Raw genomic sequence first — 12,500 nt, 5'->3', positions numbered from 1 at the left:
CCACAGCAACATGGTGACAGACACATGGTCAAGGAGAGAGAGGGACAGTGCCACAGCAACATGGTGACAGACACATGGCCAAGGAGAGAGAGGGACAGTGCCACAGCAACATGGTGACAGACACATGGTCAAGGAGAGAGAGGGACAGCCTTTTGTTATTGCCATGCACAGTTTCTTATTGCAATTCCTCCTTTCCGTCACTGTCCTCACACTGTCCTCACACTGTCCTCACACTGTTAATGCTTCTTCACTGGTTTCATATAGATGTTTTGGACAGGGAGGCTGGAAAGCCTCTCTGTGCTTGAGTGCGTGCGTGCGTGCGTGCGTGCGTGCGTGCGTGCGTGCGTGCGTGCGTGCGTGCGTGCGTGGGTGCGTGCGAGAGAGCAGTAATATTTCCTTCTTTCCAACCTAATTACATTTCTACTTCAGGGAATATCAGCATCTCTCAGATCAGATCTATATCTCAATAAAACCTCTGAGCTGAAGACACACCTCTCTGACCAAAATAACCTCCTCCCCTCCCCTCTCCAACCCTCTCCTCTCCTCTCCTCTCCTCTCCTCTCCTCTCCTCTCCTCTCCTCTCCTCTCCTCTCCTCTCCTCTCCTCTCCTCTCCTCTCCTCTCCTCTCCTCTCCCCCTTTCTCCTCTCCTCTCCTCTCCTCTCCTCTCCTCTCCTCTCCTCTCCTCTCCTCTCCTCTCCCCTCCTTCCCCTCTCCTCCCCTCTCCTCTCCTCTCCTCTCCTCTCCCCAAGGGGGAGCAGAATATCTGATGAAGAGTGAATATGGATGAGCATGCCCCACACGCCCGCCGTGTGTGTGTGTGTGTGTGTGTGTGTGTGTGTGTGTGTGTGTGTGTGTGTGTGTGTGTGTGTGTGTGTGTGTGTGTGTGTGTGTGTGTGTGTGTGTGTGTGTGTGTGTGTGTGTGTGTGTGTGTGTAACTAGTAAACGAGATGATTTGATTCCTTCCTTTTTCTCTTACAGGTTGGAGAGTATTAACACAGAGGAGAGTGATGCGGTGAGCACACGCACACACACACACACAGGCACACGCACACATACACACACACACACACACACACACACACACACACACACACACACACACAGCATCGTCAGTACAGTATGTGTGTGTTGATCAACAACGAGGTTTCTGTCCGTTTACAATGTTCAGTTCAACCTAAAGTATATGTGCACATACGTCCGTGCATTTGTGTAAATATGTATACACTGTATGTGTGTGTATGAACTGAATGTGTACATTAAGTATACAAGTGAGAAGCAAGTGAAACGGAACGCGTGGCGGCCGTTCTTTCCGGCGTGGGAGGCCAGGTCGAGGCCGGGTACCTTTGTGCCCCCCCAAGGGAGACTCCGACATGGAGGCCAGGTCGAGGCCGGGTACCTTTGAGCCCCCCCAAGGGAGACTCCGACATGGAGGCCATGTGGAGGCCGGGTACCTTTGTGCCCCCCCAAGGGAGACTCCGACATGGAGGCCAGGTCGAGGCCGGGTGCCTTTGTGCCCCCCCAAGGGAGACTCCGACATGGAGGCCAGGTCGAGGCCGGGTACCTTTGTGCCCCCCCAAGGGAGACTCCGACATGGGAGGCCAGGTCGAGGCCGGGTACCTTTGTGCCCCCCCAAGGGAGACTCCGACATGGAGGCCAGGTCGAGGCCGGGTACCTTTGTGCCCCCCCAAGGGAGACTCCGACATGTGGGAGGCCAGGTCGAGGCCGGGTACCTTTGTGCCCCCCCAAGGGAGACTCCGACATGGGAGGCCAGGTCGAGGCCGGGTACCTTTGTGCCCCCCCAAGGGAGACTCCGACATGGAGGCCATGTCGAGGCCGGGTACCTTTGAGCCCCCCCAAGGGAGACTCCGACATGGGAGGCCAGGTGGAGGCCGGGTACCTTTGTGCCCCCCCAAGGGAGACTCCGACATGGAGGCCAGGTCGAGGCCGGGTACCTTTTTGCCCCCCCAAGGGAGACTCCGACATGTGGGAGGCCAGGTCGAGGCCGGGTACCTTTGTGCCCCCCCAAGGGAGACTCCGACATGGGAGGCCAGGTCGAGGCCGGGTACCTTTGAGCCCCCCCAAGGGAGACTCCGACATGGGAGGCCAGGTGGAGGCCGGGTACCTTTGAGCCCCCCCAAGGGAGGCCAGGTGGAGGCCGGGTACCTTTGAGCCCCCCCAAGGGAGGCCAGGTGGAGGCCGGGTACCTTTGAGCCCCCCCAAGGGAGACTCCGACATGCCGAAGTTTAATTTATGCTTTGCTGAAACTAGCAGTAACCTTTTAAAATGATAACATCATCATTACAATTTCATGTCATGAAATTCATGTCATGTGTCTCTCTCTCTGTCCAGCTGGAGGAGGTGTTGCAGAGCGTGCTGACAGTGTGTGTGTGTCTCTCTCTCTGTCCAGGACATGGAGGAGGTGTTGCAGAGCGTGCTGACAGTGTGTGTGTCTCTCTGTCCGGGACATGGAGGAGGTGTTACAGAGCGTGCTGACAGTGTGTGTGTCTCTCTGTCCAGGACATGGAGGAGGTGTTACAGAGCGTGCTGACAGTGTGTGTGTCTCTCTGTCCAGGACATGGAGGAGGTGTTGCAGAGTGTGCTGACAGTGTGTGTGTCTCTCTCTCTGTCCAGGACATGGAGGAGGTGTTACAGAGCGTGCTGACAGTGTGTGTGTCTCTCTGTCCAGGACATGGAGGAGGTGTTGCAGAGCGTGCTGACAGTGTGTGTGTCTCTCTCTCTGTCCAGGACATGGAGGAGGTGTTACAGAGTGTGCTGACAGTGTGTGTGTCTCTCTCTGTCCAGGACATGGAGGAGGTGTTGCAGAGCGTGCTGACAGTGTGTGTGTCTCTCTCTGTCCAGGACATGGAGGAGGTGTTGCAGAGCGTGCTGACAGTGTGTGTGTCTCTCTGTCCAGGACATGGAGGAGGTGTTACAGAGCGTGCTGACAGTGTGTCTCTCTCTCTGTCCAGGACATGGAGGAGGTGTTGCAGAGCGTGCTGACAGTGTGTGTGTCTCTCTCTGTCCAGGACATGGAGGAGGTGTTGCAGAGCGTGCTGACAGTGTGTGTGTCTCTCTGTCCAGGACATGGAGGAGGTGTTACAGAGCGTGCTGACAGTGTGTGTGTGTCTCTCTGTCCAGGACATGGAGGAGGTGTTGCAGAGCGTGCTGACAGTGTGTGTGTCTCTCTGTCCAGGACATGGAGGAGGTGTTGCAGAGCGTGCTGACAGTGTGTGTGTGTGTCTCTCTCTCTCTCTGTCCAGGACATGGAGGAGGTGTTACAGAGCGTGCTGACAGTGTGTGTGTCTCTCTCTGTCCAGGACATGGAGGAGGTGTTACAGAGCGTGCTGACAGTGTGTGTGTCTCTCTCTGTCCAGGACATGGAGGAGGTGTTACAGAGCGTGCTGACAGTGTGTGTGTCTCTCTGTCCAGGACATAGAGGAGGTGTTACTCAGTGTGTGTGTGTGTCTCTCTCTCTCTGTCCAGGACATGGAGGAGGTGTTACAGAGCGTGCTGACAGTGTGTGTGTCTCTCTCTCTCTGTCCAGGACATGGAGGAGGTGTTGCAGAGCGTGCTGACAGTGTGTGTGTCTCTCTCTCTCTGTCCAGGACATGGAGGAGGTGTTGCAGAGCGTGCTGGCAGTGTGTGTGTCTCTCTGTCCAGGACATAGAGGAGGTGTTACTCAGTGTGTGTGTGTGTGTCTCTCTCTCTCTGTCCAGGACATGGAGGAGGTGTTACAGAGCGTGCTGACAGTGTGTGTCTCTCTCTGTCCAGGACATGGAGGAGGTGTTGCAGAGCGTGCTGACAGTGTGTGTGTGTGTGTGTGTGTGTGTGTGTGTGTGTGTGTGTGTGTCTCTCTCCAGGACATGGAGGAGGTGTTACAGAGCGTGCTGACAGTGTGTGTGTCTCTCTGTCCAGGACATAGAGGAGGTGTTACTCAGTGTGTGTGTCTCTCTCTCTCTGTCCAGGACATGGAGGAGGTGTTACAGAGCGTGCTGACAGCAGACTCCTCTCAGGCCGTGGAGCGGGCCGGCAGCGTTCTGGTGGACAAGCTGCTGAAGAGCAGACAGAGAAGCACCAACATCACACAGCAGGAGATGAACGTCGTCATACAGGAGAGACAGGCCGCTGTCGCTAAGGTACACACCTACCTGTCTGTCTGCCTGCCTGCCTGCCTGCCTGCCTGCCTGTCTGTCTGTCTGTCTGTCTGTCTGTCTGTCTGTCTGTCTGTCTGTCTGTCTGTCTGTCTGTCTGTCTGTCAGTCATACGATTTGTCACACACGTTACCACAGTGAAATTTGTTCTCCACATTTGACCCATCTCTTGGAGCGGTGAGCCGCAGCTTGGGAATCATTCGATTTGTTTATCTGACCCCCCCGATCCAACCCATTGATGCTGAGTGCCAAGCAGGGAGGCATTGGGTCCTATTATTCACAGTCCTTGGTATGACCAGGCCCGGGGATCGAACCCTGACCTCCCAGTCCCAGGGCGGACAGTCTAACCACAAGGCCCCTGATCTGCCCCTTTTTTTCTTGTGGCTGGTTAGGATAGGATCCCAGTCCACAAAGTATGTGGGGTTTAAGTTCTAATTCATACTCATCACAAGTTATAAAATAGAGGGTGGTTTTCTTTTCTCTCTTTTTGAGTGGTGTAAACCACTCCTACAACTGGCCTTGTTAGTTTACGTGTCTGTCCGTACTAAAAAATATCACACCCGTGTGAACTGAGTGGTGTAAGGTCTTATATAGACTGATCAGCTGTGGTCTGACGTAATGTCTGACGTAATGAAATCACACCCGTGTGAACTGGGTGACCATAGCAACCATGCTCATTTTTTGGTACTAACAGACGGCCAGACAAACAAACAAAGCCAGTTTTACACCACTCAAAAATGAGCATGGTTGCTATGGTCACCCAGTTCACCCGGGTGTGATTTCAGCTAGTTTACGTGTCTGTTCGTACCAAAAAATTGTGATTGGCCGGAATGAGACATTACGTCAGACCACAGCTGATCAGGCTATATAATACCTTACACCACTCAGTTCACACGGGTGTGATTTTTTTTTACAAGCCACCCACAAACTGCGGTTGTATTTAAATAATTAAAAAAAGAATACTAGAGGGAAATACAAAATGAAAAGAAACTATCAAACACACACAAAGTGTACTAAAATAAATAAAGGCAGTACCTCTGTCTCTTGTTCAAATAAAGAACATCAGGTAGTATCATATATCAGATATGAATGAAATGTGTGGGAATGCAGTGTATTTATAGTCGTATGTTATTGTCTCTGTCGGTCCAAAACGCTTACTTTTCAGGATTCAAATTAAAAAATGACAAAGTAGCAGATCTACAAGCTCTCTCTCAATTCTCACACGCTGACTCTGTTTGACCAGAATGGAACAAAGCCTTCATTAGTATCATTACCACTGACTCTGTCTGACCAGAATGGAACAGAGCCTTCATTAGCATCATTAACACTGACTCTGTCTGACCAGAATGGAACAGAGCCTTCATTAGTATCATTAACACTGACTCTGTCTGACCAGAATGGAACAGAGCCTTCATTAGTATCATTAACACTGACTCTGTTTGACCAGAATGGAACAGAGCCTTCATTAGTATCATTAACACTGACTCTGTCTGACCAGAATGGAACAGAGCCTTCATTAGTATCATTAACACTTACTCTGTTTGACCAGAATGGAACAGAGCCTTCATTAGCATCATTAACACTGACTCTGTTTGACCAGAATGGAACAGACAGAGCCTTCATTAGTATCATTAACACTTACTCTGTTTGACCAGAATGGAACAGAGCCTTCATTAGTATCATTAACACTGACTCTGTTTGACCAGAATGGAACAGAGCCTTCATTAGTATCATTAACACTGACTCTGTCTGACCAGAATGGAACAGTTGATCTGTTTTGACTATAACTTGGCCAGTGACCTCACAGAGATGTGTGACGGCTGACCTCCTCAGGTGGGGCTACACTACAGTAACTGACTGGTTGGAGCTGTTTGCGTTGAATGGAGTGAAAAGGATGTTGAGCTCAGCGGGGAGGAAGGTAGAAGTGAAGTCTGTTACAGACTGTAAGCTCCGCCGCAAACACTCCTCATGTCACTGCTGTTCAACCGCTCTCCCACTCTATCCATGTACTGCTGTGTTATTAGTGCTGTTATTAAATAAACTCACTTTCTACCATGCGTACCCTATTTTGGTCTTCTCATTATATTTCATTTTTCATTTAAAAAAGAAAAGGTGTGTTGTGCGCTTGTAGAGAGATATTTTTGAGACTTTTGCTCAACATTACGAAAGTATAAAATGTGGCATTAATTTATGAAAAATCAAATGAAATGTATAGCGATGCAAGGCTTCTTCTGCCCCACAGCGACAATACATGGCGAAGAGAACAGCCACTAAACCTATGGCTACTGTTTGGAAAGAAGAGAACAGCCACTAAACCTATGGCTAATGTTTGGAAAGAAGAGAACAGCCACTAAACCTATGGCTACTGTTTGGAAAGAAGAGAACAGCCACTAAACCTATGGCTAATGTTTGGAAAGAAGAGAACAGCCACTAAACCTATGGCTACTGTTTGGAAAGAAGAGAACAGCCACTAAACCTATGGCTAATGTTTGGAAAGAAGAGAACAGCCACTAAACCTATGGCTACTGTTTGGAAAGAAGAGAACAGCCACTAAACCTATGGCTAATGTTTGGAAAGAAGAGAACAGCCACTAAACCTATGGCTACTGTTTGGAAAGAAGAGAACAGCCACTAAACCTATGGCTACTGTTTGGAAAGAAGAGAACAGCCACTAAACCTATGGCTACTGTTTGGAAAGAAGAGAACAGCCACTAAACCTATGGCTAATGTTTGGAAAGAAGAGAACAGCCACTAAACCTATGGCTAATGTTTGGAAAGAAGAGAACAGCCACTAAACCTATGGCTACTGTTTGGAAAGAAGAGAACAGCCACTAAACCTATGGCTACTGTTTGGAAAGAAGAGAACAGCCACTAAACATATGGCTACTGTTTGGAAAGAAGAGAACAGCCACTAAACATATGGCTAATGTTTGGAAAGAAGAGAACAGCCACTAAACATATGGCTACTGTTTGGAAAGAAGAGAACAGCCACTAAACCTATGGCTACTGTTTGGAAAGAAGAGAACAGCCACTAAACCTATGGCTACTGTTTGGAAAGAAGAGAACAGCCACTAAACATATGGCTACTGTTTGGAAAGAAGAGAACAGCCACTAAACCTATGGCTACTGTTTGGAAAGAAGAGAACAGCCACTAAACCTATGGCTACTGTTTGGAAAGAAGAGAACAGCCACTAAACCTATGGCTACTGTTTGGAAAGAAGAGAACAGCCACTAAACCCATGGCTACTGTTTGGAAAGAAGAGAACAGCCACTAAACATATGGCTACTGTTTGGAAAGAAGAGAACAGCCACTAAACCTATGGCTACTGTTTGGAAAGAAGAGAACAGCCACTAAACCTATGGCTACTGTTTGGAAAGAAGAGAACAGCCACTAAACATATGGCTACTGTTTGGAAAGAAGAGAACAGCCACTAAACCTATGGCTACTGTTTGGAAAGAAGAGAACAGCCACTAAACCTATGGCTACTGTTTGGAAAGAAGAGAACAGCCACTAAACCTATGGCTACTGTTTGGAAAGAAGAGAACAGCCACTAAACCCATGGCTACTGTTTGGAAAGAAGAGAACAGCCACTAAACCTATGGCTACTGTTTGGAAAGAAGAGAACAGCCACTAAACATATGGCTACTGTTTGGAAAGAAGAGAACAGCCACTAAACCTATGGCTACTGTTTGGAAAGAAGAGAACAGCCACTAAACATATGGCTACTGTTTGGAAAGAAGAGAACAGCCACTAAACATATGGCTACTGTTTGGAAAGAAGAGAACAGCCACTAAACCTATGGCTAATGTTTGGAAAGAAGAGAACAGCCACTAAACCTATGGCTACTGTTTGGAAAGAAGAGAACAGCCACTAAACCTATGGCTACTGTTTGGAAAGATGAGAACAGCCACTAAACCTATGGCTACTGTTTGGAAAGAAGAGAACAGCCACTAAACCTATGGCTACTGTTTGGAAAGAAGAGAAAAGCCACTAAACCTATGGCTACTGTTTGGAAAGAAGAGAACAGCCACTAAACCTATGGCTACTGTTTGGAAAGAAGAGAACAGCCACTAAACCTATGGCTAATGTTTGGAAAGAAGAGAACAGCCACTAAACCTATGGCTACTGTTTGGAAAGAAGAGAACAGCCACTAAACCTATGGCTAATGTTTGGAAAGAAGAGAACAGCCACTAAACCTATGGCTACTGTTTGGAAAGAAGAGAACAGCCACTAAACCTATGGCTACTGTTTGGAAAGAAGAGAACAGCCACTAAACCTATGGCTACTGTTTGGAAAGAAGAGAACAGCCACTAAACCTATGGCTAATGTTTGGAAAGAAGAGAACAGCCACTAAACCTATGGCTAATGTTTGGAAAGAAGAGAACAGCCACTAAACCTATGGCTACTGTTTGGAAAGAAGAGAACAGCCACTAAACCTATGGCTACTGTTTGGAAAGAAGAGAACAGCCACTAAACCTATGGCTACTGTTTGGAAAGAAGAGAACAGCCACTAAACCTATGGCTACTGTTTGGAAAGAAGAGAACAGCCACTAAACCTATGGCTAATGTTTGGAAAGAAGAGAACAGCCACTAAACCTATGGCTAATGTTTGGAAAGAAGAGAACAGCCACTAAACCTATGGCTACTGTTTGGAAAGAAGAGAACAGCCACTAAACCTATGGCTACTGTTTGGAAAGAAGAGAACAGCCACTAAACCTATGGCTACTGTTTGGAAAGAAGAGAACAGCCACTAAACATATGGCTACTGTTTGGAAAGAAGAGAACAGCCACTAAACCTATGGCTACTGTTTGGAAAGAAGAGAACAGCCACTAAACCTATGGCTACTGTTTGGAAAGAAGAGAACAGCCACTAAACCTATGGCTACTGTTTGGAAAGATGAGAACAGCCACTAAACCTATGGCTACTGTTTGGAAAGAAGAGAACAGCCACTAAACCTATGGCTACTGTTTGGAAAGAAGAGAAAAGCCACTAAACCTATGGCTACTGTTTGGAAAGAAGAGAACAGCCACTAAACCTATGGCTAATGTTTGGAAAGCAACCATTCGGGCAATCCAAAATCATAATGACTATTTTCATTTTTTAGCTATAGAGCACCGAAGTCCTGACGTCACTGTCAGTAGAGGGCGCCAGTCCACAGGTTTGTGTACTTTTTATTTGCATTGAAATCGCCATATAGGGGGATTTTAGATCTCTTCATATAAGAACTGTGTTTGAAAAATAAACCGATCATCCCGGCCTTTTCACTCATATGGATATGAAGCATCGACTGAAGGTGGAAATGTACAAATATACCCAAAGAGTAACACAATAAGCGTTAGAAACGAGTCAAACAACCCAGAGACTACATTTCCCGGTAGGCGGTGGTTGCAGCTGCCCGTCGCACAACAGAACTGACATGCTAATTAAGTTGTTTTTTTTTTAATTTGTTTTGATATTTAATGTTTCGTGGTTAGTACGAGCCGAGTCACCGCCAGCTGAGCTTACGTCAACGAGGAATCTTAGGAACGCAATGTGTTGACAGCTGGGCGTGATGTATATTAGCAGCGACATTGCTTTCATGTAGTTTCAAGGCTTTTGCAGCCAAAGCCAAAGTAATTCCATTTTCTCCAGAAACTGGCTGTATCAAATATGAATGGACATCATTAACGACGCACAGCCACCCCCCTGACAGAAAGGCTGGGATGATCGGTTTATCTTTCAAACACAGTTCTTATATGAAGCGACCTAAAATCGCCCTATGGTGATTTCAATGCAAATAAAAGAATACATGAACCTGTGTACTGGCGCCCTCTACTGACAGTGACGTCAGACTAAGGTGCTCTATAGGAGCTATGGCTACTAGGTGGGCCTTTAAGTCAGTGGTTTTCAACCATTTTCATATCAAGGTCCATTATTTATTCGGCATTTTAGCCACGGACCATACACCGTTTGATGAGATTTAACCACCCAGACACAAAACTCTTCTTCTTGTCTTGTTGGATACCAGTACAATTAGGAGAGATAACAGGCAAATGTTGATCAAAATAACAATTATTCTACATTCTCTAATTGTGTAGACTTCTTGTAAATCAAGTAATGCAGATGTTTAACCATAATTTAACTCTTGAGAGTGTCAAATGAAACCAAATGGAAGTGTCCTTGAGCAAGACGCTGAACCCCTAACTGCTCCTGGTGTGTGTGTGTGTGTGTGTGTGTGTGTGTGTGTGTGTGTGTGTGTGTGTGTGTGTGTGTGTGTGTGTGTGTGTGTGTGTGTGTGTGTGTGTGTGTGTGTGTGTGTGTGTGTGTGTGTGTGTGTGTGTGTGTGTGTGTGTGTGTGTGTGTGTGTGTGTGTGTGCGCATGCACGTGTGGTTATGCGCATACACATAACCAAACATAAAACACACACCTTCCAAATCTCCCAACAATATTGACACAGCCATTAGCCCCGTCCACCTCACATCAACACACACTAAGCTGTGGACACACAGACAGCTGATCTACACACACACACACACACACACACACACACACACACACACACACTACTAAACTAGATGTTGCCACAACCCCGACTGCATGTGTGAAATTCTTATTTTTGATATATTGTTATGATAACGACCATTAGTAAAGATTATAGTGAAAGATTATAGCAAAAGTAATGTTTAAAAAGTGAACGTTTAAATATATTTTTTAATTTCCATGCCCTGCTAAGGAGCAAGCTAGATGGCCTTTGATTAATTTGACATTCATCAACTATTAATCTCTCAAGAACAGATTCAGAGCTGCACTGCCCAATCTTGTCGGCAAGGGCAGTCGTTATATGCCCCTGTCTGCAGCAGGGGCATATACAACGTGTATAACGTTGTATATGCCCCTGTCTGCGTGCGTGCGTGCGTGCGTGCGTGCGTGCGTGCGTGCGTGCGTGCGTGCGTGCGTGCATGTTCTGTATTATGGGATCTGAACCAGCAGCTCCCTGCTGCGTCAGTGCCAGGCTCTGACTGAGGTGGTAATGCCTGGCTCAAAGGAACAACACAACCCAGATGCTATCTGACTATCTGTTAATAAAATCAGGTGTGTGTGGTGTGTGGGGGGGGGAGAACAGACAGGAGATGGAGAGAAGATTAGAGAGAGAGAGAGAGAGATAGTGAACCAACATCTTTCCTGCTGAGCTGTGAAGGCCTGGCTCAAAGTAACGTTTACGGTGTGTGTGTGTGTGTGTGTGGGGGGGGGGGGGGGGGTGTATGTAGATGTGTGTGTGTGTGTGTGTGTTTAAGTTCTTTAATATGTGTGTATAATATGTGTGTCTGTAAGTTCTCACAATATTTTAAGTGTCAGACATATAAACATATATTCCGCATGACAAACTATCCCCTTAAAACTAACCCATGGCCCGGGGCCGGCCCTAGCGGTCCAGACACCTAGGCTGCTGATTTTAACTAAAAGAAAAATAACTAGACCCCATAATTCTTACCCCACCCTTTAAAACTAACCCACCCTTAAAACTAACCCCACCCACAACAACTAACCCCACCTATAATACACCACCAAACCCACCTGTAATATATACACCACCTGACCCACCTGTAATATATACACCACCTGACCCACCTGTAATATATACACCACCTGACCCACCTGTAATATATACACCACCTGGACCCACCTGTAATACACCACCTGACCCACCTGTAATATATACACCACCTGACCCACCTGTAATATATACACCACCTGACCCACCTGTAATATATACACCGCCTGACCCACCTGTAATATATACACCACCTGATCCACCTGTAATACACCACCTGACCACCTGTAATATATACACCACCTGACCCACCTGTAATACACCACCTGACCCCACCTGTAATATATACACCACCTGACCCACCTGTAATACACAACCTGACCCACCTGTAATACACCACCTAACCCCACCTGTAATATATACACCACCTGACCCACCTGTAATATATACACCACCTGCCCCACCTGTAATACACCACCTGACCCACCTGTAATATATACACCACCTGACCCACCTGTAATACACCACCTAACCCACCTGTAATATATACACCACCTGACCCACCTGTAATACACCACCTAACCCACCTGTAATATTATAACACCACCTGACCCACCTGTAATACACCACCTACCCACCTGTAATATATTACACCACCTGACCCACCTGTAATATATACACCACCTGACCCACCTGTAATATATACACCACCTGACCCACCTGTAATATATACACCACCTGACCCACCTGTAATATATACACCACCTGACCCACCTGTAATATATACACCACCTGACCCACCTGTAATACCCACC

General features: G+C 47.2%; 1 protein-coding gene across 1 annotated transcript in view; it reads left to right on the top strand.

Moving 5' to 3' along the window:
* Positions 1–12,500, top strand: part of LOC306942682 (mirror-image polydactyly gene 1 protein-like) — a gene marked incomplete at its 3' end in the record, with an annotated part of 80,128 nt that overhangs the window by 65,527 nt on the left and 2,101 nt on the right. The window contains exons 9-10 of the mRNA XM_079528691.1: positions 980–1,013; positions 3,967–4,137. Of these exons, the coding sequence (XP_079384817.1) occupies positions 980–1,013; positions 3,967–4,137 (205 nt within the window). The remainder of the gene's footprint in view (positions 1–979; positions 1,014–3,966; positions 4,138–12,500) is intronic.

Source organism: Electrona antarctica, assembly GCF_951216825.1.
Source record: "Electrona antarctica genome assembly, chromosome: 18".
Lineage (NCBI taxonomy): Eukaryota > Metazoa > Chordata > Actinopteri > Myctophiformes > Myctophidae > Electrona > Electrona antarctica.
Note: the sequence above shows the minus strand (reverse complement) of the source record. Positions and strands in the feature narration are given on the sequence as shown.